The 27584-nt window shown below is 40.5% G+C and overlaps 1 protein-coding gene across 2 annotated transcripts in view; it reads right to left on the reverse strand.

The window, feature by feature from the left end:
- Nucleotides 1-27584, reverse strand: part of SH3KBP1 (SH3 domain containing kinase binding protein 1) — a 404964-nt gene that overhangs the window by 22747 nt on the left and 354633 nt on the right. For both annotated transcript variants that reach the window (XM_063450212.1, XM_063450216.1), the window contains 3 exons: nucleotides 25896-25976; nucleotides 24772-24934; nucleotides 22013-22098 (listed from right to left, as the gene is read on the reverse strand). In XM_063450212.1, coding sequence (XP_063306282.1) covers nucleotides 22013-22098; nucleotides 24772-24934; nucleotides 25896-25976 — 330 coding nt within the window. The remainder of the gene's footprint in view (nucleotides 1-22012; nucleotides 22099-24771; nucleotides 24935-25895; nucleotides 25977-27584) is intronic.

Raw genomic sequence — 27584 nt, forward strand, 5'->3', positions numbered from 1 at the left:
AAGCGCACAATTTTTTAAATTAGTAATACAGGCTAGTTACAAGCTAGGTAACTTCTATTGTCGTAATAAGTTGTTTTATCAATTAGTAACTGTAGCTTAAAAGTTATATTTAAATTGAGTGACATCGCTTTAGTATCTAAACATTTCCTGACTGTGCTATGGAAAACTAAAACGTGTGTACAATCGCTTATCTAGGGCGCTTATACAAGTAGGGAGGAACAACCGGATAATGGCACCGCTTCACAGGCATTAAGTGCGGCTTTATCACAAGATGGCTTCCGTGTATGCTATGGCACTACTTGTTCTAGGTTACTTAGATGGCTAGCACGCATTCCCCCCACACTCCCCCTGGAAATATATACGCTATACAGTGTCTATTATTCATGTTAGTGGAGGGTGAGATGGGACACTGGGATAAAATGCAGTGGGTATGATGCACTCAGACGTCAATGCGTAATTTCGGGCGTAGTCCACTGATTTTGCGGGTCCAACGCTTGTCGTGGAGTCCAGGAACAGGCGTCGCGTTAACGAGATTATTTAAGCATGTCATAAAGCATGTTTGACAGGCATGTGTCGCAGGGTTATCCCAAAATAAGGCTGATGCCACAGGTATCATGAGGTGCAGTCTCTGAGTTCTTTATCTGGGGTGTCAGCCCACTCCGGTACTTGGTAAGTGCCTCTTGTGCCCCAGTGGTGCAGTGGCATCTTCCTATGCAGTTTCGGTGGCTTGTAACAGTGATTACGGTGGCTCAGGTCTGGGCTGGTAGGGAAGATTGTTTCTGGCAGGGCAACTAGGTGTTTCAGTCCCTCTGGTCTTTCTCCTCGGGGCAGGCAATGCTAGGTTCTGCGGGCCCCCGTGGGGTTGCTTTACTCTGTTTGTTCCCGCTCTGTATTCCTCCCTGCTTGATGCCCCTGGACTGTACCTTTGTCTTGTGTAGTCCGCCTGCATGGCCTTGGTGGTCTGATGGTGCTAAGTGAGCGCACATGGCTGGTGTGCGGCGGCCATCTTAGGAACGTTGCCTGGTAATTATTTCACTCCCGGACGGTTGTTGTAGGCCCAGCTTGATGTGAGTTGGCGCCCTTGCAGACCGGGATAACCCCCCCGGTCCAGAGGGGGGGGGGGGAGAGCGTGACGCCGGCCAGAGACCCGGGAGAGCGGCCGTCTCATCCCGGCTCAAGCTCCAGCTAGCTCTGGGTCCGTGCCGGAGCGTCGTCGATGTCGGGTGAGGTCTGGAGCGGTATCACCGCGTTCCCCAGTGGCTGGGGATCCGCTGAGCCCACAATGTAGCTTGGTGCCCCCGGTGCACCGCCGATTAGCCCCGTTGCTCGGGCCCCGGAGCGGGAGCTCAGACGAAACACGTCTGATCCCGTCGGCGGTCAGGCCCCGCCCCCCCTTGGTGTTCATATTTAATGGATTAGTGAACAATTTGCATACGATTTAGAGTTCAAATGATTTTTAAAGTGGTAAGAAAAAGTGCAGTGCTTCACTGAGTTTAAGTGTGAAGTGAGGCCTGAGAGTGGTAGGATTTTCTGCAGGATGCAAAATGCAGTGCTTCACTGAGTTTGAGTGTGAAGTGAGGCCTGAGAGTGGTAGGATTTTCTGCAGGATGCAAAATGCAGTGCTTCACCGAGTTTGAGTGTGAAGCGAGGCCTGAGAGTGGTAGGATTTTCTGCAGGATGTAAAAGGCAGTGCTTCACCGAGTTTGAGTGTGAAGCGAGGCCTGAGAGTGGTAGGATTTTATGCAGGATGTAAAAGGCAGTGCTTCACCGAGTTTGAGTGTGAAGTGAGGCCTGAGAGTGGTAGGATGTTCTGCAGGATGTAAAATGCAGTGCTTCACTGAGTTTGAGTGTGAAGTGAGGCCTGAGAGTGGTAGGATTTTCTGCAGGGTGTAAAATGCAGTGCTATTAAGGGAGAAAACCTTGTGATGGTGTGATTTACCATTGCTGTGCCTATGGAATGGTGTCAGCTTTTCACTGTCATTGATAGTGTGAGACTAGTTAGGTAGTTAGGTTACTGCTGCAGTGCCACTCACACCTTTGATTTACTTATCAAGCATTATTTTGCTTATTTGTAAAGTTGTTTTTTCTTATTTCTTGTGAGAAAGATTATTTGATTTGCAATGTGCGACTGCTAGTGCTTTGCAAATTGCAATACAGTGTGTGGCAGGTGTTTCTATAACTCTTTGTTAAAATAAAAATCTCGTGTGACTGAGTGTTCAGTCCAGTGTGCTGCAGCAGCAATAGTAGTGTTGCAGATAGGGTAGGGTAAAGCATAATCGATTAATCGGTTTTAAAAACAGTACAGTGACGTGTGTAAACCTTGTTCAGTTCATTGCGTACTTTGTGCAGTGTAGTGTTTAATCTTAAAATCATACACAAAAGTAGTAAACATCAACTCATTTTTCCACACAAACATTTATTTTGTCATAATATCTTATATTAATATAATCTGTGGCTGCAGCAGAGTCAGATAGATTCACAAGTAGTAGCAGCATGTTTCTAAAGCATTAATACCCCAAACAAAGACTTTTAGCAGCAGCAGTACAGGTACACCTAGCACAGTCACTAAGAGCTTTATAAAAAAAAAAAAGGCAGAAAATGAAAGGAATAGAGCTGCATGTAAGGCTTCTGAGTAGAATGCAGCACCACAAACACATGGGAACCATGACGAAGAGGCAAAGAGGACAGCAACATCCAAGTACCTCCACAGAGTCAGGCAGGTACTGATGTCCCTGCTCAATAGCAAGAATAAGATCCAGGCTATCAATACATACACCCGACCAGTAATCAGGTACCTGGCTGGAATAATAACCTGTCCAAAGAAGAGCTGGACACCACGCATATCAAGACCCAGAAGCTACTCACAATGAATGGAGGATTGCACCCAAAATTCAGCACCCAGAGACTACACCAGCCAAAGGAAGGAGGTCAGGGCCTAACGATTGTCAAGGCCACAGTCCTGTATGAAACACAGAACATTCATAGGTACATCACAAAGAGGGCTCCCAAAGATGAACTGCTAAGGGAATACTTGAGACAGCAACAAATAGAGAATGCAGATGAGGTTCCATGGCAAGAAAACTTTATATAAGACCTGGTCTTATTTTCAGGGAAAGACAGTAGTAGCAGGGACCGCATACACTGAATGACACAACCACGTTTCTGGGATTGTTTACTAAAAATCTGCACAGAATATGGGCTGGGCCAGTCCAGATGTGAAGGTTTCAAAAGGGAAGTTGAGAACGACAGGGTTAAAATCCTGTGGGATTTTCACATCCACACAGACAAGTAAATACTGCCCAACCAACCTGACATTGTGGTGGTAGACAAGGAACAGAAGACAAAAAGAAGGAACATGAGAAGGTGGACAAATAAGGGATGAAAATAGGGGTAGAAAGGATGTGGACAGTGAAGGCATTAAAGGACCACTATAGGCACCCAGACCACTTCAGCACAATGACGTGGTCTGGGTGCCAGGTCCATCTAGGGTTCAGAGAAACTGCTATGTTTACATATGGGTTAATTCAGCCTCTAGTGGCTGCCTCATTGACAGCCGCTAGAGGCACTTTCGCGCTTCTCACTGTGATTTCCATTGAGAATGCTTACCTATGGACTGACTGAATGCGCGCATGGCTCTTGCCGTGAATGCGCATTCTGTCGAAGAGGGAGGAGAGTCCCCAGCGCCGAGGGAACCCGGCGCTGGAGAAAGGTAAGGGATTAACCCATTCCTCCCCCTAGAGCCCGGCGGCAGTGGGACCCTGAGGGTGTGGGGACCTAAAGACCATATAGTGCCAGGAAAATGAGTTTGTTTTCCTGGCACTATAGTGGTCCTTTAATAGTCTCAGTTGTGATAGAAGCACTGGGTAGTAATTCCCAAATTGGGAAGATGGCTTCAGCAGATTCCAGGTGGGACAGCTAAGATCGCTGTCTACAACAGAACAGTTCATGGAACAGCTAAAACCGTGTTTTTTTCATCACTATGCTCCTAAGACTCCCAGGCTTTTTGTATATGGCCAAGAATATCCCAGATGGGTGAGAAAGTCAATGTAGATAGATGTAAAACATGCAGGATTATTCACTAAAGTGAGAATTCAAAGTGAATGTGAAGTGAATTCCAAATTCAAAGTAACAATAGCCAAACTGGAAACATTCTCTACATCAGTTATGCTTCCTGTTTGGATACAATAACCTCAAATTTGTTATTCATTTAAAATTCACTCGGAATTCTCACTATCGTGAATAACCCTGGAAGTGTATCGTATACTATATAACCCTGTAGGTGTACAGTATACTATATAAACCTGTAGGTGTAAAATATACTATATCTGGTTTATTGCGGCCCCCGGCGGTGGAGAGAGGGAGACAGCCAGGAGAGGAACCCAGAGGAGCTCTAACTTGCAGCTCTGCCGTGTTCCTCTCGCGAAACTGGGAGCATTGCCATGGCAATGCTCCGGGTCTCGCAAAAGTGAACTCTAGCCCCACAGGCTAGACTTCACTCACCACTAGCACCACCAGGGGTGGCAGCAGCACAATCCCCCCTGCCAGGCTAAAGGTAAGAAAGGAGGGGGCATATAATCACATTCACACACACTGCACCCCTAACACTCACAGCACCCTCACTAACACTCACACACACAGACACAATGAACACCTGACACTCACAGCACACACACACACACTGGACCCCGGACACTCACAGCACCCTCACATACACTCACAAACACAATGCACCCCTGACACTCACAGCACCCACACACACACAGTGGACCCCTAACACTCACAGCACCCTTACTCTCACACGCACACACACACACACACTGCACCCCTGACACTCACAGCACCCTTACTCACACACATATACACACACAAACACACAGTGCACCCCTGACACTCACAGTATCCTTACTCACACACACACACACTGCACCCCTGACACTCACGGCACCCTTACTCACACACACACACACACACACACTGCACCCCTGACACTTACAGCATCCTCACACACACACACACTGCACCCGACACTTACAGCACCCTCACTCACACACACACCCTTACTCACACACACACACTGCGCCCCTGACACTCACAGCACCCTCACACACACACACACGGCACCCTTGACACTCACACCACCCTCACACACTGCACCCCTGACACTCACAGCACCCTCACTCACACACACTGCACCCCTGATACAGACAAGAGTTTACTCTCCACTAGCACCACCAGGGATGGCAGCAGCATGATCCTAGGCTAACGGTAAGAAGGGAGGGGGATATAATCACACTCACACACACTGGACCCCTGACACTCACAGCACCCTCACTTACACTCACACATGTAAACACAATGCACCCCTGACACTCACAGCACCCTCACATACACTCACAAACACAATGCACCCCTGACACTCACAGCACCCTTACACACACACACACTGCACCCCTGACACTCACAGCACCCTTACTCACACACACACACTGCACCCTCACTCACACACACACACTGCATCCCTGACACTTGCAGCACCCTCACTTACACACACACTGCACCCCTGACCTCACAGCACCCTCACTCACACACACTGCACCCCTGACACACACAGTTTCCTCAACGCACATAGCACCCTCACGCAAACACAGCACCCATCACTCACACACAGCACCCCTCACACACACTGCACCCCTCACACAGACACATCCCTCACACACACACACACACACACACTACACCCCTCACACACACACTGCACCCCTCACACACACACTGCACCCCTCACACACACAGCACCCTAACACACACACTGCACCCCTCTTGCACACACTACACCCCTTACACACACACACATCACCCTCATACACACACACACTGCACTGTAGTCTTTCCTGGCATTTTTGTCTCCTGGTATCCCATGTATGGAGACACCAGAGACAAATTTCAAGCAAACACAGTGCAAGCATGTTAATAAATTTGCTTGTGCTATGCAGAACAAACACAGGGCCCTTTTCTCATGCTGGAGCTCTTCAGCAGAGCTCTGCGCATGGTCTGCCCTGGAAAAGCATTGAATCAACATGCTCACTTTGTGATGGGGCGTGCTTGTCATTGGTGATGACAAAACACACCCTATCTGGCTCCTCCCCCTTTTTAGTGGGCTGCTGTAATTAAAAAATGCCCGGGCCGAATTTTCTTCCCAGTCCGGCCCTGCCTGTAGGGGTACAGTAAATAACCCTGTAGGTGCACAATATACCATATAACACTGTGGGTGTTGTGTAATACGTACACACACAGACGCATAGATATGTAGCAAGACATAACAATGTGCAAAAATATTTATACCAATATATAATACAAATCAAATGCCACTTTAGACCTGCACATATAAAGTGCCACGTCCATGAAAATGTATGATTGAATGCTGATAAATTTATGCTAATTCTCTTAACACAAGCAAAACAAGCCATGCTTCTGTATATGAATATTCAGATTTTTTTCAGATTGACTTAGATTTCTCAGTCATTTCATGTCCTCAGCTGATGTCTAGCATATAACTGGATATGATTACAAGCAAGCTGTTTCAGATTTAATGTGTGCGTGTAATTAGTTCTGCATACATACATTATAACATATCACTCATTAGAATTGCATACAGAACAGAGCACTGGAAGGAGCAGCAGGCCTCTCATTCACAAAGGACAAGTTACGCTGCAGTAAGAGCAAGTAAAAATGGCAGCAGACATATCCTTTTGTTTATAGTGCATTTATGAAAAAAAGGAAATTTGGGTTTCACTACTGCAGAAGAACCGCATGTACAATAAAATGGCAGGGGCTTAAGGATGATGGGAAACCCGTGTAAGTACTTAAGAAAGAGACCAAAACACTGTCTTCTGTATTTTATCTCATGGTCACGTGAGCCTTCATTTTATTGAAATGTCTGCGTATTAACACTTCTGCCAATTTTAAGAAAGGTATAACAATTAATAAGCCAATTTACTAACACCCTTGTTCAATACACAAAATTCATCACATATCCCCCAATAAGCCGCAAAATTGATAAACTGTAAATCTTAGATAAAAAAAATGAATATTTTGTTACATAACATACTCCAAAGAACACAAAAGAAAAACAAACTAAAAGCAAGCATAATAAGAAAACATATTAACAGTTTTCACCCTTACCTGTTAGCCGTAGGTGTCCTAGATCCCCTGGAGGCTGATGTGTATTCTTCTCCAATTATTAATAAACAAAATTGCTGGACCCCTCAGAGGAAGTCACCATAAAAAGAAGAAAACTTCTACTCCAAAAATAGTTATGAAAAATATAAATACCTTTATTAATGCATTTAGTGAATAATATGGGCAGTGGGCAGGGAGGGGGTGGGGGTAGAAATTAATGAGAAAATGCATTGTTTAAATCTTTGAGTGCTGGTAAGAATGAAACGCATTAGATGGTTATTTTTTTCCCTCCTTCTTCCCCACCGTACATCATCTGTTTTATTCACTTTGTAGATAAATAAAGGTATTGTAATCAGATTATATCTTTCTGGATGCTTTCTTCCTTTGTTGGCACCTTCCTTTGGGGGTCAGGCAATTTATTGCTTTTTTTCAGTGCTCCAAAATAACCCTCGTTTGCAGTTTCTAACCTATTTATTAGATTACTCTATGGGATTGCCCTGCTTTGGGACTCACTGCAATTCAAGGTATCCACATACCCCTTTGTCAAGGTGTGATTCTTGTAACCTTAATTCTAATATATTGTACTGAATTAAAGAACTTTGCAGTCTATTTCCAGTTACTGTACCCAGAATGCTGTAATGCAATTGAAACTAAATTCACAGAGGCTTTTTTTTCTGCGTATCAAACTAGCACACACCCAGATTTAGTGAATGGACATATAAGAACGTTCTCAGTATATAAACTCCTCTCTCCAACCTAGTACAACTCTGAAGAAGATCAGCTTGCCCTATTTGCACCCACCCAAATGCGTTTTTATAATAATAGTATGTTCTTTTTTTAAACCCTATTTGGCACTAGTAGCATTTTCTCTCCTATTTCTAAGTAAAAAATCACTGTAAAAGAAGTAAAAAATCACTGTAAAAGAAGATAAAACGTACCTGGAATCCACCGCTGGGCGAGGTTCTCTAACTCCTGGTCCAACGTCACTCCGCATTACTCCTTCCTCGCCATTGTCCAATACAATGCATCTCATAGAGAAGAATTTGGTTTTTACAAATATCCATGTTCAGAGTGCATGTGCGCACTCTGAGCCACGGAAGGGGAGGGAAGGAGGCTGGGGGTGAACAAGGGAGCATGAGAGGCGATTATTAAAAAAAAAAAAAAGAATAACTCACAATGCACTGTGGCAAAGAGGGGTGAGAGATCTATGCTTCCCCTTGCAATTTGCACTGACGACAGATGTGATTTTTGCACAGATTTAACATTAAGTAGCCTGGAACAGAGTTCCAGGTTGCCTAAGTTACATGTACCAGGCGTTTACTAGCCCCCCGGCACAAAAGTGAATATTTATTTTTGTGTGCAGCGTTTCAATCAGAAATGCTGCACAAACCGAGTCCTTTCTCCATGACCACTTCTAAAAGCAGTATGTGTCATGGAAGCTAGAGTAACCCTTTTAAGCTAGTTTGAGCAGGGCTCTCACTACCTTCTATTGCTGTACACCCAAATTGTTGCTAATACTTATTTGTTTGTCCTCCTTTTGTACAGTGCAACCACAATGGCCACTGGAGGTCTGGCTGGCGTTTGCACTATTACTCCCAGTAGATATACCAGCATCAAAATAAAATTAACCTGTTTGCAATTTTTCACTTTTGTTTAAGACATACAAATTGTAAAATCTTACAAAATGTGTTTCTTTTGACTGCCTTATCACATGGGTATAGAATGCTTTGATACAGTCTTCATCAAGTTGAGGTTCAGTAGAAAAAAAAACTGTTTTTTTTTATGGTGTGCTGTATATTGTGGTTTTTACAACACTATATTGTAATATACAAAACATGAACAGATGGATAAATGATACATTTTTTTAGGTCGTTTACCAGTAACATTCATGGTACAGAAAGGGTGTCAAAATTTGATCTACTCTATTATATTCATTTAGACATGTGCCAATACTTAAATAAACTTATTTTAAAGTTAACAAATTAATAACGGGGGAAAAATGCATGTTGTAAAAGCAGACTCATCACCAACAATCAAATGTATGTTACAAACAATCTATAACACACAAGGTTATTCACTATCAGTGTGAATTGTAAGAAATGTAAATTGTATTCAAAGCGTGTTTCAAATGTTAGGCCAGAATAGCCATATTTTTTTCAGTTCCACTACTTTGGCTTTAATTTTGAAATTCATGTTAAATTATGGACAATTCACAATTTACCGAATAACCCCGACAAACATAATCCAGCTGTTGTTTGAGTAAAGCTCCCACCATCTTTTTTTAAGGTACCATATTTAGAATATTAGCATTCCAATATACAAAGGGCTGCTTGTGCCCAACTCCAATCTAAGCTATTCTGTTACATTATTCAATAAAGTGACATTGTTAGTAACTGTAATCATGCTCCCAAGCCACATTCTCAATGCTGGAACAAGTCATGCCTAAATAACTCCTGAAATATAAAGGGATTGGCTCATATCTTTAGTTTAACATGTGCCTATGATTGTCACCTCCTTCACTTCTTCCTGGACACGGCCTAGTGAATTCTCTTAGCTGTATATGAAAAATGCTGTCTGTACCATATGAATTCTACATACTGCCAGACAGCACTTTTCATGTATCAATGAACAGAGTGTAAAAGTGATATGTATGTGGCCCTTCTGCCCAAATCAGGCTTTACATGTGAGAAACCCTGATACGACTGATCTGAAGAGCTGGGATGACACGCCATTTTGTAGATGAGAGCATCACCAGTAATTTCGTCATTGGCACACACCCTCAATAAAAGGCTTTATTCTTGCCAATGTCAATTAACTCTCAAGCAGCATGAAAATGCAAGCTAGAGTTGAGCCAACTTTTAATGCATTGTGGAGGTGATGCATAAAAAATAAGCTGCAGAAAATACAAATAATAATCTCACCTTGGACAATCTGCAGGTATTGAATTCTGACATTTCCGACTCACCACTAGTATTACATTGGTCCAAATGGAAGCATTTTGCATGTCTTTGAAACCCCTGTTTTGGGGGGAGGTTACGGTATATACAATTCTGCTCCTGCAAGTAGTTTCACTTATGTAAAACACATGAATTGAAATACTGTCCAATCTAATAGAAGCAGCAATGCAGCTTCTACAAACTGGCTAAATTAACCTTTTCATGTTTTTCCATAAATTCAACTACGCTCAGTGATGCACACTTGCAGCTGTATTCCAGGCTAGCTAGTCTGCATCACTGAGCTATGGATGAGCCCCAATAGAGGTATATAGGAAGTACTTGCCATGTCAGGTTCACACAGTAAGGAGTGAACTTCTAGCTGCATAATATAATATGTGGGGGATTGGGACAAGGATGCTCCTAGTACCATAATCTCGGCAAGTAGCACACACATTATGGTACTGGAGTCCCACATTTAAATGGCAAACTGCAGCAGAAAGATAAGCTTGTCATGTAAAAATTTCTAAAGTATTAACTAAATGCTTTTAAAAAAGAGCCATTCAATTGGACACACAACGCTTGTACTACGATATGTTATTATTGTATCTCAACAAGTTTGATCACCGCTAATGGGAGATAATAAATAAATAAATATATATATATTTTTATTTTTTTAAAGAGTCAAAAAGCTGTGCTCTATTAGTATTCTGGATTGTAACGGGTACAAGTTGTTCCAAATAATACTAATATCACCTATCCCGTAGCTTTAAATACCACTAAAATCTACTGCAAGCATAACTGCCTCGTTACTGAAGTGACTGTCCTATTTCTCTGGGCGACTGATAACGTTTGCCACAATCCAGCTGTGAATTCGGTCACTGTGCCTGTGTGTTTAAGCAGCACATGTGCCAAAATGGCTGACATCATGCATGTTAGCTGAGAAACATGTCAATATCAGTACATCCACGACCACTCAACACTAAAAACTGAGGGCCTATAAGCACAAAATTGGCTCTAACAACTCGATCTTGGTAATGTCATCATGTTTAAAGCTTGCAATGTCAGAACACAGGGTCAGTGCATTGGCCACTGACACAGAAAGGGTTAAACAGATCATTTAAACTTCAAGTAATAAACATGTGATTAACGAAGAGCTATGCCTTTACACCATATATATTACTCCTAATGCAGACAACATTAAGATGCCAGAGACATCAATATTTTAGTGTCTTAGCGCCAGGGAGCAAATTGGAGGTCAAACTAAATGTGGTGTACCCTGTTATATTGGGAAGATTTGCTGATGTAATACAAGCTGTATACCAAGACGCAGTTGACAACTAAGGGATTCTTGGGTATCTGTTACAGTGAAGGCTTGGTGTCAGGCTCAGAGCGTATGAAATAGCTGCGTCTTGCAGTTAAGAACACTGAGAAGGGGTTGGGAGGCAGACATTTCACACATGCATCCTAAATCTACGGCAGTTAAAGGGAAACAAACAAGGTGGTGGAAAAGCCTTACCCTCGTCAAGTGAAGAAGAGTAGTTACCCATGGTAAAGAGATGTAAGTGAGGAAAGCTTGATGAAAAATGAATGGAAAAGAAAAGCATCACTTACAATGGTACTAAAATCATGACATTACAAAGGCAAGAGAAAGACATGAGCAAGTCAAAAAGTGAGCAGGTCTCTCTGCTAAAAGGATATATTGATAGCAACCTGAGGTTCACATAATTCTATATAGCACAACTGTATGATGGGATCTATTCCAGGTGGACACTAGAAGACATTTTTGCTCAAGTGTGGAAGGCCATATGACCATAATCCAAATTAGAAACAAAATATATCATTGAATTTTGCAACTTTAAACTTTATATCTAGCTTTATAGATAGTACATTGTACTAGACTCTGCAAGGCAAGTTACTAGCAATTTTAATGATTAACTGTATTAACCGCGTATTAAAACTTATTTTAACTATAAATTCATGTAGCAATTATTTAGGTATGTGTGCTATCTCTACAGAAAAATAATGGGCTTCACCAAATACCTTCTTAAAGTGATTAAGTCCCACTATAATTTTCTACAAAATGTATTTGAAAGAATAAATCTAACCATAAAAAACCCAATAATAGTTAACTTCTAATTACTATATCTATAGTTTTATTGTGCCATCATAGTCAATATTGTTTATTTGTCAGCAAACAGCAATTGATAATTATTTTTTATAATTAAGCATTTGTTTAAATTGCTTCTTAAAACACTTGTGCCGACAGTGTAGATGCAACAGCACGAAAAGTGCCCAATACTTCGTAGCAGCATAACTACAAAATGTTAGTTTGAAAAATCACACCACAACATTTAAATTGTACACCCTTCTCTTAGTTGTAATTTGTGTATTGTGCAAAAGGGAGGTGAGCTCAGCATGAATGGGAGAAAGAGGACGCAAATTAACCTTTCCAACTGAGACATTAATATGGTCCTAGTTTATGGAATAAAAAATAATTTGCAAATGATTTTAAAAAAGATATATATATTGTAGATCAGAACCTCATATCTTTTTGTCAAACCCACAAATATCTCTTTATTCCAATCAAATTATAAACTTCCGATGACTCAAGAAACTAAAGTAAATGACAGAAAATATTCATTGATGATAAACGTTTCAGCAGCCCTGCAAGATTTCAAACAGCACTTTTGACTTACATAAACACAATACAATTAAGTATGACATATGTTTAATGTATGAAGTCACCACATTTACTAAGAAATCATTCTTAACAGATCTTCAATATTTACTTATACAAGAAAAATAGTGAATGACGTTCCAATAATAATAATAAAAAAAAAAAAAAAACACAAAGAGAAGAGGTACATTACTGATCAGAGTAGACTACTGAACCACTGCAAGACTATGTGACACAGAGAATTTGCACATTCAGACTGAGCTAGGAATGCAAGTCGGGGTCAAAAGCTGCATTTCCTTTGCATTTTTTTTTTTTTTTTGCATTAAAAACATTACAAAGTAACTGTCTGCCCAGGATTTGCGATGCCACGTTTACTTGTCACTTGCATTTAGGAAATATGTTTTTGTGCGGTCTAAAAACGAAAATTCAATTTCGAATTTCACACTTCTATCCTGTAACTAGGTGCATCCATTTTGGCACACTTTCAATGATTGTTTCAAAGTTGCCCTTTTGCCAGTGAACATGGCAAGAACGTTTAACCGAAAACAATGTATCTATTTACTATCCTTTGCACTTTGTGCACTGGTTGTACCTGGACTGAACTGGATGGTGATGCCACTTACTAAGTATTTTAATATAATATCTTTTTAAAAGAAAGCTGGGCATCACTTTAACACAATTATAAATGACTTTTACTGTTTTATTCAAAGATGTAATTTCCAGAGAAGTGACAGGGCCCTTCTTCACCAGGGGGAGACTGTAATCCAATCGAACCTGCACAGCAGAAGTTAAGGAAGACGTATTTTATTCCCAAAATCAGTTCCAGATATCAGTAAGGATGACAGGAACTGCTCTGTAAATTGATGGTAGTGGAAACTGATGTCCAAGCACATACATAGGTTATTTAACACAGACTCTATTAGGACAAAGAAGTTAGCAACCTTTTCGGCTCTTTCTCAAGTCATACAGCCTACGTGGGATAGGCACATGTAGAGATTACTGTACAGATTACTCGCTCATAAAAGTAATTTTTCTATTAGGATCCAATAAACTGAGCGGGTTTCGCAGGAAAAGCATGGTATGGCCCAATGTGTATTTAAAATGGATCTGTCAACTTTGAGGGTCTTGCCTATTTATCAAACATTCTCAAAGGCGATACCTTCGGTTTGGGTCAGCTGGCTGAGGAGTGCACTGGAAGTTAAATTTACATACCTGAAGCTGTCACTCGCAGTCGCCACCATTGTATTTGTGTAGGTCATCTTCAATTCTTGGCTATTCATTTGCCAGGAGCCACAAGAGTACAACACTGAGGTCTATGGTGGATTCCGTGAGACTACAGAAGCCTCCATAGATAACGTCACACGATCAGCAAATCCATGCCAGAATCCCACAGCTGTCACTTGTGACAGCTGCTGGGATTGGGCAAAAGTTGATGGTGGAGTTCTGCAAAGTAGTCTTATATTGCCTCATGGAGTTCTTCTATTGCAATGCAGTCCGCATCAGTATTTCATAAATACCATTATAAATATCATTATATCTTCATGAATTAATGAGGAGTGACAGACCACTTTAAATGCATAAGCAAGAAGCATAAGCTTTAATGTTGCTTTGAACACATTGTGTAGGTTTGTAGCAAGATCCTCATGTCTCATACCTTTAATTTATGCCCACCTCCTGGATATCCTCTACGCAGACCAGCCTTCTTAAATACTTACACAAGAGACTGAGCTGGGGGAATTCTTGGACAGGGAGGAAATGGACCACTATATTGTACAATATCTCTAAAGTGACAGTGTGCAAGCTTTTGAGAGGAAACTTCAACAAACCTTTGGTCAGATGGTATTTGCCCTGTGCTAGGCTGCAGCACATATAGTGTTTCCAGGGCTGTGGAGTACTAGGCTCCTACCTTCACATGAGGTGGACTTATCCATTGGTAACACAACTTTGGAAGCAAATATTCCGTGAACTTGACATGTCTCTTGGAGTTGACCTTGTATCTAATCCCTGGACAGCTTTGCTCAATCTCCCATACCAAACTCTAGAACTTTCAATACCTGTCAATAAGTCGATATTCTGCCTTTTCATGGCTGCTTGACTGTGCATTGCCAAAAATTGGAAATCCTTTCTCGCAACCTTCTCTCAGATTATGCAAAAACCCATCCTTTTTTTTTTTTAATGTACCAAAGGCAATGGTTTTACATAAAATGCTAAACATTTTTTTTTTCAGATTATTCTATTCATTTATTTTATAAAGTACATTAATGGCATAGAAAGACTCCCCTAGCAGTGACAACTCTGTCTTACATTATATAAAGTCATATGCAATAAGTACTGTTGAGCTGTCCAATGATTGATCTAATTATCAGCTGCCAGTTCTGTTTAATGTGTGATTTAGTTGCTTTTGAAATCCCCCAAGTTGAAAAAAAGAAGCACGTTATATTCACACACATTCAAAAACATTTCTAAGGATACATCAACTGGGGAAACATGAACAGATTTTCTCATAAATACTGCCTTCAATCATTACATGTTTTTTCCTACATAGAAAGAAAACGATGAGTACTACCGATTAGAGAACTATTACATCTGGTTGAATGGATTATGCTCAAAGTAAAAAAATTAAAATTGATATCAACTTACAAAACAGCTTAACAGGCAGCATTATTTGTTTCCAAAAAGGAAATTCCTTAAAGGGACAGTCCAAGCACCGGAATAGGTTACACCGCAAGAAGCTCATATAATTCTGATCAGCTTCCAATATAACCATCTAAAGTCTAATGTCCCTGATTAAATGTATTCTGAGCTTCCAACTTTTTTCTTTTTGCCATCCAAAATGAACCCCAAATTACTGCAGGGTGGAGGTCTTTATATAATAGGATTGCGTGACACACTCCTAAACTGAAGTACTACAGGACACAGGTTTATATCTATAGAATAAGTCCACGATGCCCCCTTTAAGCCTAATTAGTGCAGAGCACAGTGTTCTATACAGAATTACTCCAAGGTGTATAGTCTCCATAGACGATTTACTGCAGAGCTCAGCTTTCTAAAACAAGATTATTGCAGGGTATAAGCTCCTATACAGGATACCCAGCACACTTTATTACTTTTTGGTCCATTAATATAGTTTCAAAAAAGTACTTTTCCGCCTAATAGAACTCACACTGGGTTATTTATTAATTGCCTAAAATTCTAAGTAAATTTCACATTTGAGGCCAGATGCCAAAGTTGCTGAAACTGAAGCATAGCAGACTTGGAGAATGTTTCAACACTGGCTACTTTGGCCTACAACTTTAAATTCACCTTGAATTCATTTTGAATTACTGAGAAGTCTAAGTACTTCTGTAATCTGATCTCCCCAATCCTTTTTTCATGAATGAAGCTAGCCATAGTTACAATGCAGGCTCTTTCATTAAAAAAATTAAAGGAATATAAGTAGGTGGGGACTTGCATAGTGGGCATACTGTTTATGGAAGAAACATAGCTTCCTCTGTGATGTCACTGAGAGTGATGTGCGTGTCAGTAACATAAGAAATGTTGATATCTTGTAATGCGTCATTGGTAATAAGGTTATAGAGTCTATTCTATAAGGGCTTAAAGTTGCGACAATTAGCTGTAATTAATGTGCACACTTACAGTGTTTGCCTCAGCTATACTTGGTTTCAAATCATCTTAATAATTTACTAAACCGGAAGTGGCTGTTTATTCATAGACATTCCCCTGAGTTCCCTATCTAACGGCCTAGTGTTTTTTTTCTTGAAAGGAATGTGACTTCTTAATGGCCTAAAAACGTTGGGGAGTGAATAACAGTCATATCCAAATTACAGTAATATATTATTATTATTATTATTATGATAGTTGTGTGCATGCTATTCACTTGTCTTTTTTTTAAAGAAATCACATTGATTTTCGAGACATAATGTATTTTTTAAGTTTTACTTCTTATTAGAAAGCTGCATTGTAGACCGACTGCATCCTGTTAGTACAGTTTTACAAGTGCAGCGTTCCTACTGTCTAACGAACAGACTGTCTTGTTGTACAACTATTATGGCTGTTTGCTGCTAGAAACACTGATATTTAATTTCAACAGACTCCTCCAGTTTCTATGCCGGGATAAGATCTAGACATACAATTTGTGCTCGTTCCTACACAGGCACACAAGGTTGGCAGTGGCGTTACATGGCGGGCGCGCGCATGAGGGAGCATTCTCCCCTGAGTGCTCTCTGCCCAGCTCACTCGCGCGCACCGCAGTGATGAAGGAGCCGGAATATGACGTCACTCCGGCTCCGGCATCAGTAAGCGGCGCGCGAGGGAGCTAAACAGGAGGATCAGTGTTCCTTGCCGCCTGCAGGACCGACCGCCGGGCAGCCCCACTGGACCCCAGGGAAAGATGGAATCCCCTCAGCACTCCCAAAGGTAGGGAGGCTGGGGGATTAAATAAAAAAAAAATGTGTGTGTGTGTGTGTGTGTGTGTGTTACTGTGTATGTGTGTCTGTTACTGAGTGTGCTAGTTGTGTGTGTTAGTTTTTGTGTGTGTGTGTTACTGTGTGTTAGTTTGTGTGTGTGTGTGTTACTGTGTGTTAGTTTGTGTGTGTGTGTGTTATTGAGTGTGTGTCGTCTAGTGAGGGTCAGTGTGTGTGTTAGTGTGTCAATGAGCGTGTTACTGTGTGTGTCTGTTACTGAGTGTGTTAGTTTGTGTGTGTCTGTTAGTATGTGTCTGTTATTGAGTCTGTTTGGTGTCTGTTAGTGAGTGTGTGTCTGTCAGTAAATGTGTGTGTCTGTTAGTTAGTGTGTATGCATCTGTTCGTGAGAGTGTGTGTGTGGTTAAAACTCCTTCAGCACTTACCTTTCGCCAGCGCCAGGCTCCCTTGGCGCTGGGGACCTGTCTGCCCCGATCCGCCTCTCAGCTCCAAATGCACATGCGCGGCAAGAGCCGCGCGTGGATTCAAACCGCCCATAGGAAAGCATTACTCAATGCTTTCCTATGAACGCCCAGCGTCTTCTCACTGGGATTTTTACAGTGAGAATCGCGGAAGCGCCTTTAGCGGCTGTCAGTGAGACAGCCACTAGAGGCTGGATTAACCCTCAGCAGAGTAAGCGCAGGGGGGGGGGGGGGGGGGGGGGCACGGATCAATTTTTGCACCGGGGCCCCATGGATCGTGTGTACGCCACTGGCCATCGGTTACTGTGGCTTACCTTTAATACTGTATTTGTATCTGTGATTTTGTTAATTCAAATTGACTTTTCAGATGATTTCTCTGTAATTTAGACCCATCTCTAGTGATGAAGGCAGTCACTTTTAAGATTTTAAGATTTTTCTTGTTCTGAATATACTACTAGATGTAAATTCTGTGTACAATGATATACATCGTTTAACTTAATTTATTAAATCACAACTCAAACACAAAGCAGTCAGCCACATATTATCCTTTAACATTAATGGAGGAAATTGTAAATGAATAGGTAACCCTTGAACTTATTGTTTTTAAGGATATTGAAAAGTGCCATGTTCCTTTCTTAGTATTTCTTTTTGAACATCATATTTCCATTTATATCATAAAGCAATGTGCAGCATCCCCCAGGCCCAAAACCATTTTTTAAAACAATTTCATTATTTTACTCATGGTAATTAGTGATTTGGAGTGTAGAATTTGTTTTGGAGCCATTTCTGGGCCAATTCATAGAAATTCAGTGCCAATTTGTCACAGCCTGAGTTAATTCAATATTTAAATCTATCTATCTATATATTAAGTTAGAGGGATACCTTTGTCTCTGACTTGTCACAAATTGCAACTTTAACGATTCTTGAAAAGTAACAATTTGCTCTGAATTAACTGCAACATATTTGTACTTTATTGTCAAGCCAAGCAAGTGTTGCAACCACCACTACACATTATCACAATACTGACTGAAGGATCTCGCAGACCTAGCTTATTTGCCGACAAGTAAACAACAAATACAAATTTAGACTAAGGTTATGTTAAAGTAAATTTAAAAAAAAAAAAAAGATTACTGGAAAAAACGTTTATTTTTTAAATTGTGCAATTTGTTTAACACTTTGCCTCAATTTACTGTTTAGTAACACAGGCTTCCAAGTAATGCACATTTATATTTACATTTACAGGCCGTATATTTGTTGAAAAAGCTCAGATATGTTCTGATTAGGATTGCATATTATTATAAAGTGCCCTAACTTCCCATACAAAAGGTTAACAGAACAGTATCGGGCGTCATATACCAGAACAAAAGGTGAGCAAGGCCTCGCTCACATAAAATAATGCTATAAATAGGGAACTAATTTGAATACTAGACATAGCAAAATGTCATAGCAAACAAATGAACATAAAAAAAGAAAAACAAATCAAAATGACAGATCATAACATAAGTGAAGTCGTCTCATTATTGATCTGCCATATAAAAGGAGACTCAATGTTTTAAACAACTTAGGTAATAATATATTGTTTACAAAATACACTGAGATTTCTAGGTCTCTATTGGACCGCAGCTCTTAGAATCCTCTAGTGGAGTATGGTAGGTGTCCTAGTCTACCAACATATGGGTGCTGAATTTATTAGACTGAGGAATCATCTAATAAAACTATCATCTGAGGCTGGATCTCTGCTCAGTAATAACCGCAGCCAGCTACTGCTGAGGAATACTTACAACATTTAAGTTTGGATTCTGTCAATGCCATGCAAAAAAATCTTACCTGGCAGCCAAGGGAGAGAGATTTGTTCTCTAGCTGCTCGTAGCTCAGAGTTAAGGAGTAGCTGCAGCTCAGCTGAGTGACTTGAACAGATGACATTGGGGAAGAGACAAATGGCAGAGCTGCCCGGTTTGTTTACATGATCACTTGCTAAGGTTAGATAGTACAGAGCTTCCTATTGTACACACCAGGAAAGTACACACTAGGGAAGGCCAGCTGCAGTACTTCAGCTGTTACAGGTTCACAACTACAGTCATCCTCAGCCAGCCTGCCTAGATCATTATCACACTATCACAATCTGTAGCATTTTCTATTAGCATGTGCTATAGTGCTGTACAATATAACCAGGTAAGAAATATTTAATGCGAATTATAACATAGACCATTACATGCTAGCATGGAAGAAATTATAAGCTTATAATGTAGTAGGGCCATTGTCAACATATTCCCTCCAAAAATAGAAAGTATGTAAATGGACAGGAGAATCTGACAGAGAACAGAGGACATGCCGATAACTCAAATTGTATCATTTGTGATGGTCTGGCAGGCAGAAAGGCATTTATCCTCCACACACTGAAACCAGCCAACCCGAATTGTTCCTGTGCAGAGGACTGCTGAAAAGCTCAAGCCTAGGCAGAATTGCCTGTGAGATGGCCTTGCACAGCAAATGTGTGATTTATAAAGCCTTTACGGGGGATATGAAATTGGGACAGGGGCACCACCTATATCACTAAATACCAAAATGGTGGTCCCATCTGGAAAAAGATTGAGGCCCCCAGGGAAAGGGCATATCAGCCTGCTGTGACTAACACCCTCTCTGGCAGGCTCTACTCAAAGTGGACCATGCAGAGAGAACTGCTGAAGCACTCTGTGTAGGGTCCGAAAAACCTCAGCATAGCCTGAGCACGCCTAATGATGTACTCACATTTGGTAGTTCTGTCTGGAGACACAGCAGGGAACCATCCTGGGACAGGCCTCCAAAATTGGGACAGGCCTGCTGGATCCAGGATAGGGTGGGAAGAGGGGGCATGCTTTTTTTATTAAATCTACTGCAAACTTGTATCCTTTATAACTTGCGATCAAGACACTTTGAACCCATGTCTTACACAATCAGAGAAAAGCATCCCACCTCACACCTCTAAGAAACCTTCTTGGGGGTCCGTGGATCAAACATCAAGGTTATTCACTAATGAGAGAACTGTTGGAAATTTTAAGTGAATGTAAGATTTAAGGCCAAAATAGCTGAACAGGAACACATCAGCTATGCTTCCACTTTGGCTATTTTGGTCTCATTTTGAAATACACTTTAGTAAAAAACTGTGTGGGATTCCCATCTTTTCACATAGCTTAGCTAACCCACTACTAAGTGGCATGAACTGTACTCTGGCCAGGGAATTGCAAATGCTGTATACAAAAATACTTAAGTGAAGGTCATTAGCTCTGACAAATCCGGGTTTGTGTTTATCTGACATTTGTGGTAACAAATAGATAATTGGCACAATCATCGAGACAGTGAATTACTCAACAGTTGACTAGAACAGTTCTATAATGCTTTGAAACAAAATGCAATTATTAATGTTGATCTTGATGCTGCAAGACAGATGTCCAACCCCTGACCAAGCTAGCTTGCAATCAAAATGTGACAGTAATGTTTGTGCTCATCTGCATGTCTTGCTTGTATTTTGGGAGGCTTATTAAGCCCTTAAGGACCAAACTTCTGGAATAAAAGGGAATCATGACATGTCACACATGCCATGTGTCCTTAAGGGGTTAAACATATTTAAATATCTTGGGAATTGTTCAAGAATGTTTCAATTTAGGTAGGCTGCCACAAAGTGCACAAATCCTTTGTCAATGCATATATATATATATAGAAATAAAGAAAGTTTGTAAAGAAAGTAATTTTATTATGTTTGCTGCCTAGTGCCTACCCAATTCAAAATATTCAGCTCCAAGTAGTTAATGAAACATGGAAAGAATCTGCAAACTAGGAAGAATGGTTTTGTTGTTAAAACTAACTATAGTGATATTTTTATAAAAAAATAATAATACATTTCTATTGAAATACTGCACAAAAAAAGTATAGTCAGTCATTTTATGTGTCACCCCCTCTGATGAGGTTAACCGGTGTGGACCTCACCCATGCACCCGCCTAGTAAAATTTTAGCAAATATCAAACACATATCTTGCCTATCCATCGCTGTCTTTAAAGTATTCAGCTAAATAATAGCTCTGATGTATCAGCACTGACTGCACGTGTAAAGGCTGCGTTTGAAGTCAGTGTAGGAACGTGCTATGCGTGTCTCAGTTGAAAATTATCTTTGATTCTTTGTCAGCCAGCTTATTAATAAAGAGTTTTAACACAAATGTCATCTCTTTTCATTCTCTGCCAGCTATGCGGGGATGGAGAACCAATCAGCTAGTACTGAGCCTGTGCAGGAATCTGTCAGTAAGCATGACAGAGCAGGGACTTTGTGGTTATTTATAAACTGACAGCAGTACATTGAAAACTTACCAATATCATTGCTTTTATCTGATGAGTCTCTGTCAGGGGTGCTGGATACAGTACTGATTCCGACTTCTGACTTTGGGCTTTCACTTCTGCAATTCAAGAGAAAGGTATAATTGTAAGCAGACTCCAAGTAAATTCCAATCTGTGCTTTATTTGTGTGTTTAGTTTTATTGTGTAGTCTTTTTTTTTTTTTACCCATTGCTTAATCGAAAATGATTTTTTTTTGCATAGTTCTTACGTGATCAGAGTGAAGTAATGAAATAACCTTTGTTTTGCATCAGTTGCAATATTACATAGATCTACATTAAAGGGTTACTTAAAGTGGTCATGGTGCAAGGACCCTGTATGTGTAGTGCTTTAGTATGAAATGCTGCACGTACTTAGATATTTTACATTGTTGCCGTAAGGGTAACACCACCTCTGGCGGCTATTACTAGCCAGCCTGGAATGAGAGTTCCAGGCTGGTTAATGTTAATTCTGTACATATTATTTGCACATAGGTTCATTCATTGATGCTTTCAGCAAACAAATTAACGTCAGGATTGGAATCCAGCTTGTGAAGCTCTGCAGAAGCTAATTACAACCATGCCACGATGACAGCACTGGTGTGTAAGGGGCCGCAGGGAGAGTATGGGCTGGGGGATGTGCTGCCATTGGACGTTGGTCACCAATATGCTGTGCGTGCTGACGTCAGATGTCCAATATGCACAGAATTGATATAAGCCAGCTGGAATTATTGTTCATCCAGGAGCAGAGAGGTTAAACTCTGTATGTGCCGTATGTCATTGTGAAATGCTGCACATATAGACAGGCATCATGAACACTTGAAAACACTAAAATGTGCTTAGAGTAATGCATTAAGCTATTGTTTGACTCCTCCTAATCCTTATTACTGGGACAGAACTTGGTGGAGGGTAATAAGAGATATAAAGACAATAGTTTGAAGTGTAGGAGAAGGAGACAACAATTTTAGCAATGTAGAGGCGAGGTTTAGAGTAAGAAAAACAAAACTGTTTTCAGATACGCTGCATTGAAGTGTCGCTTACACATCTCTCCTCCAAGAAAAACTCCACACCAGTCTTATTTACTTCTTAACTCACCATATGCCTCCTACAGCTGAGCAAGCACCAAGGAAGGATAAATTTAACACTGGCTTTACTAGTCATGTATCTAGCTCATATTGCGAAGCTCCCAATGAAGCTGTTATGTTGGCAAAAGTTCACTCCATGTTTTGTGAGTCATGATACATGTAACAAGCTAAAACCGACACTAGAAATGATGCAAAAAAAGTACGTGTCCCCTCAATGTATCCATACGCTAGTAGCAACCCTCAAGGATCATCACATTTTACAGTGTCCACGTTTTATCCATTCTATTTCCTATAGTCAATTACTCATTCAACCGTGGATATTACTTGCTACTCTCCTGGCAATGGCTTGTCTACTGAGCCAATCTCATTCAAGAAACCAGGGAAGTTTACAAATCTCTCCCGAGGGTTACAATTCTTTTACTTAAAGGGACATTCCAGTCCCCTGATTTAGGGGTTAGATGCATGCCCCTGTAGGCTAATTTTACAAAAATGCTTATTTCAAGAGCAATCAAGTCTTTTTTTAAAGAACACCACCTAGTTGTCAAGCAGACACATTTGTGGGTTTCCTCACTTGCTTTGAACGTACGCTGTCCCCCCCAACTCTTCTCTGTGGAACATCTGACTGAACACGTAATCATTAATGATGACATCACAGGAGGTAGGCTGGAGCTGCAGAGAAAAGACTCTTTTGGCGCTTAAGTTTACTGAATTGTGAAAATCTCAATTTTACTCCATGTGAAAATCAAATATCATCCACTGGACCAATAACTAACTCTAACATTGCTAAAGTTTGTGTGGATAATTCTACCAACTTAAAGCATACCAATTCATTTCTTCTTGAGTGTTTCTGTCTAATGATGCCAAAATCCCAAGATAACTTCTGCTACATGGTTGGAAGTGAGCCAAACCTAAAATGGTGGTCTGCATCAGCTATGCTTGGTAGAGGATGAGGACACCCAGACACAAACAAAAAGCATACAATCTCCTGAATTACATCAAGAAGCTTCATGCAGAACTCTCCTTAATCAGATAGGACATACATCCCATAAGAGGTTGCTATAAGGCAGTGGAGGAGGACTCAAGATCTGCAGGCATAACACGTCTCTCTCCTATCCACTCTGATGTCAGAGGATGACCTTGCACTAAACCTGCCAGATCAGGAATATAAGAGTCACCAAAAGTACATTGAAATAAGGGGCATACCAGAGGCATGGTAATTCAATGGGAATTACCCCATGTCCTATGCCAGGGACACCGATCACACAAGCAGGCCAAGAGCAGTCTACAGGATAGCCTCTGCCACATCATTAAGTCAGCAAAGGACTATCCAGTAGAACTTCTACTCCAGTTGAACTTCTACTTCTTGATTATACAATTTGTAATGAACATGGGTAGAAAGGCTGTTAGTGTCTGCAGTAAAGAGCTTATCACCATATTCTTCTGGAGCACATTCCTTATTATTCTATGCTGAATTGTGAAGACTCCTTCTGTATTGGAGGGAATCCCTCTGATATGTTGCCAAAATATTGAGTAACGTTGACATTCTACAGGTGGGGAAGCCAAAGGTACAAATATTTATTCTGAAATACCAAAAGCTGACTTTTGTATTATGCTTCTGCCATTTTCATTACACGTTTTCCGATATTTTTACATAGATTTATGACTATCTTACCTGGCATGTGTTACAGGTCCTGCTGGCCTTTCTGGTCTTCTGGGTGGCAATGTGCCAGGTCTATTCAAAGAGTTGGTCTTGGGCGGACGTGGTTTCTTCGGAGGTATAGCGGGCACTGAGTGTTTCAGTGGATCAACCACTTTATGATCTCGCTCTGTTCTTTCTATAAATTGAGATAATTGTATTTATTTATTTTAAACAAACAAAGAAAGCTGTTGACTATAAAACCAAAATCAATTCCGTCCACACTAATTTATTAATAAAAAATGTGAACACAATATGTTTCCCTGGATCAAACTAATTAGTTTACATGAGTGCACTCATAAAATAGAACTTTTGGGGGTATTGTTGTATTCAAAAGATACAGCTGAACACAATATGGGGTTTTGTACTGAGGTAGCAAACATCAAGTCTATGACATTCACATTAAAAAAAAAAAACCTTGTTATATGGTATGTTGAAATGAGTAAAAAAAAAAAAAACATAATTTCATTACAAAAGTTAGCAGAGATTGGCAGTTAAATGGTTAGGTAAAAAGTGTCAAAATCCATTTAGGTATTCTGTTGGAATATGAATTTGTAATATCAAATTAAAACACATTTTGTTCTGTAAAGAATGGTATATAATATGGGTTGCGGTTGAACACATTTATAGCAAAAGTACCAAAATATTTGCATTTGTAACTGAAGCTGTGTCCTTAATCGGTTAAGATTTTTGTCTGAGTAGAGAGTTGGAATACAATAAGAAGCAATGGTTCCATAATTTAACATCAAAATACTTTTCATTCAAATAGAAGATCAGGGAATATCCTATTAAAACACCAGTGCCAATGTTTAATAGAAACATAGAATGTGACGGCAGATAAGAACCATTCGGCCAATCTAGTCTGCCCAATTTTCTAAATACTTTAATGATGCTAAGGAGCAGTGATTTACCTTGCTTTGCATATGCAATTTAATGATAAAAATTCACAAGATTTTCAGTGTCGCGAGGAGACCACAATCATTGGAGTAGTCTGGCTATACAAAGGGTTAAATAAAGAATACACTTTCTAAGAATTTATTCAGAATACAAAAACTACTATCCTGCAGTGGTTTACAGGATTGACTGTGTGATATTCTCACCCTTTTCTTCGAGCCTGTGTGGAAGGGTCTCTGGTCTTTCTGGTGGTATTTTCCTTATTTCTTGCTTTCTCTCTGTTGTACCTAATAAAGGAAAATACATCAAAGTAGAAATGTCACCTATTGATACACATTATAGGTTAAGTTGTCTTCGGTGTAAAAAGAAAATGAATATTCTGAACACGGATCTAATATTACAGATATGAATCACCTGCCAACCCAGGGATAAAAGAAACACACAGTATAAGAAGCAGCTTAGCCAGGACACCTTGTAGCAATGAGATTATCTCTTTAGCTCAATATGCTGCTTATTTAAAATTCATTCAAGAGATGTCAGGATGTATGACATTAGCCCCCGACCTTCACAAAATGTGTTAAAGGGACAGGCACACATAATGTAAAGGTTAGATTACCATTAGTAATTCTGGCTGGGTTTCTTTTCTATTAATTAATTTATTAATGAAAATGTACAACTCCCACAAACCCCTTCTATGCAAATAAAGCACTGCTATACAGCGAATATGTGCTCATTTACAGGCAGACCTTTGTATCCTCTTCAACAAATCCTAAAATTTTGGTGCCAGTGGTTTAAGGCCTATGGCATGAGGAAGACACCAAGTGTGCCAAAAAGTTGCCTGTACCTGTATTGATGGCTGTATATACCACCATTATATCGCATTCCTGGGTGCTGGGGATCTTCATGCTTTATAAATCAATGCCAAGCAGAGGCTTATGGGAAAATTAGTTTATACAACAGATGCAGTTCCAATTACTAAACAGGTAAATGAATTGTAAATGTATTACTGCTGTATGCCACTAGTTCACTGTATAGTGAACTGCGATGTGTGTATGGGTAGCCAGGTTCACAGTTCAGCCCAAGATGTCCAGGCTTGACAACGACCCCGAGGTTGGGTCGAAACGTTGCTGGTTCCACACAGGTGGAATAAATCGCTAAGTCTCTTTGATGTTTATTTTGGGTGTTGTTTGTCCATGCAGTGTGCCCTAGCACAAACGTGAAAATTATTGATATCGGGAAGACGGACTGAATGTTCTGGCTGCATGCTCGACATTTCTGAAGAGTTGACTTACAGCTGCAGCAATCAGTAAAAATAGCTGCAGTTTAAAAACACTCTCAGAGCAGCTAGAGCTTTTATCATGATTTATTATTTTTGCATATATTTGATACCATATTAACATAATGCACTACAAAGAATGAGTCACCAACAGAATGGTGTGTACCTATAAAAACACACAGTCATTGGCAACAATTTCCCATAAGCCCCTTTGTTCGGCCTTAAAATGCCCGTGCAATAATTTACAGACCTGGGCAAAGTATATTGAGGGAGAGGAAGATATTTTAAATGAAAAAAGACAGCAAAGTAATTATTAAAACCATTATTTATAAATTAGGAATAAAACGCCAGGTAAGACCTATGAGACTAATTAACTGTGATATTGATTTTTTTTGTTTTTTTTTGGAGGTCGCTCTGGAGTTGTGAGGGGGACACCATAGCAGGGTGCGCCGGGTGGTCGGGCGGATCCACGCCGCCACCTCTCTCATCACCAGCTGGTAAGGTTGTCTCCGGGCTTTGAGCTTTGCCCAGAGATTGGTGCGCAGCAGGTCAATGAAGTCCCTTGTGTGCTTGGGTGGTGTGATGCGTGGGTGCTTAGGCTTAGGCCGCGGCGCCATCT

The sequence above is a fragment of the Pelobates fuscus genome, chromosome 1 (assembly GCF_036172605.1).
Source record: "Pelobates fuscus isolate aPelFus1 chromosome 1, aPelFus1.pri, whole genome shotgun sequence".
Taxonomy (NCBI): domain Eukaryota; kingdom Metazoa; phylum Chordata; class Amphibia; order Anura; family Pelobatidae; genus Pelobates; species Pelobates fuscus.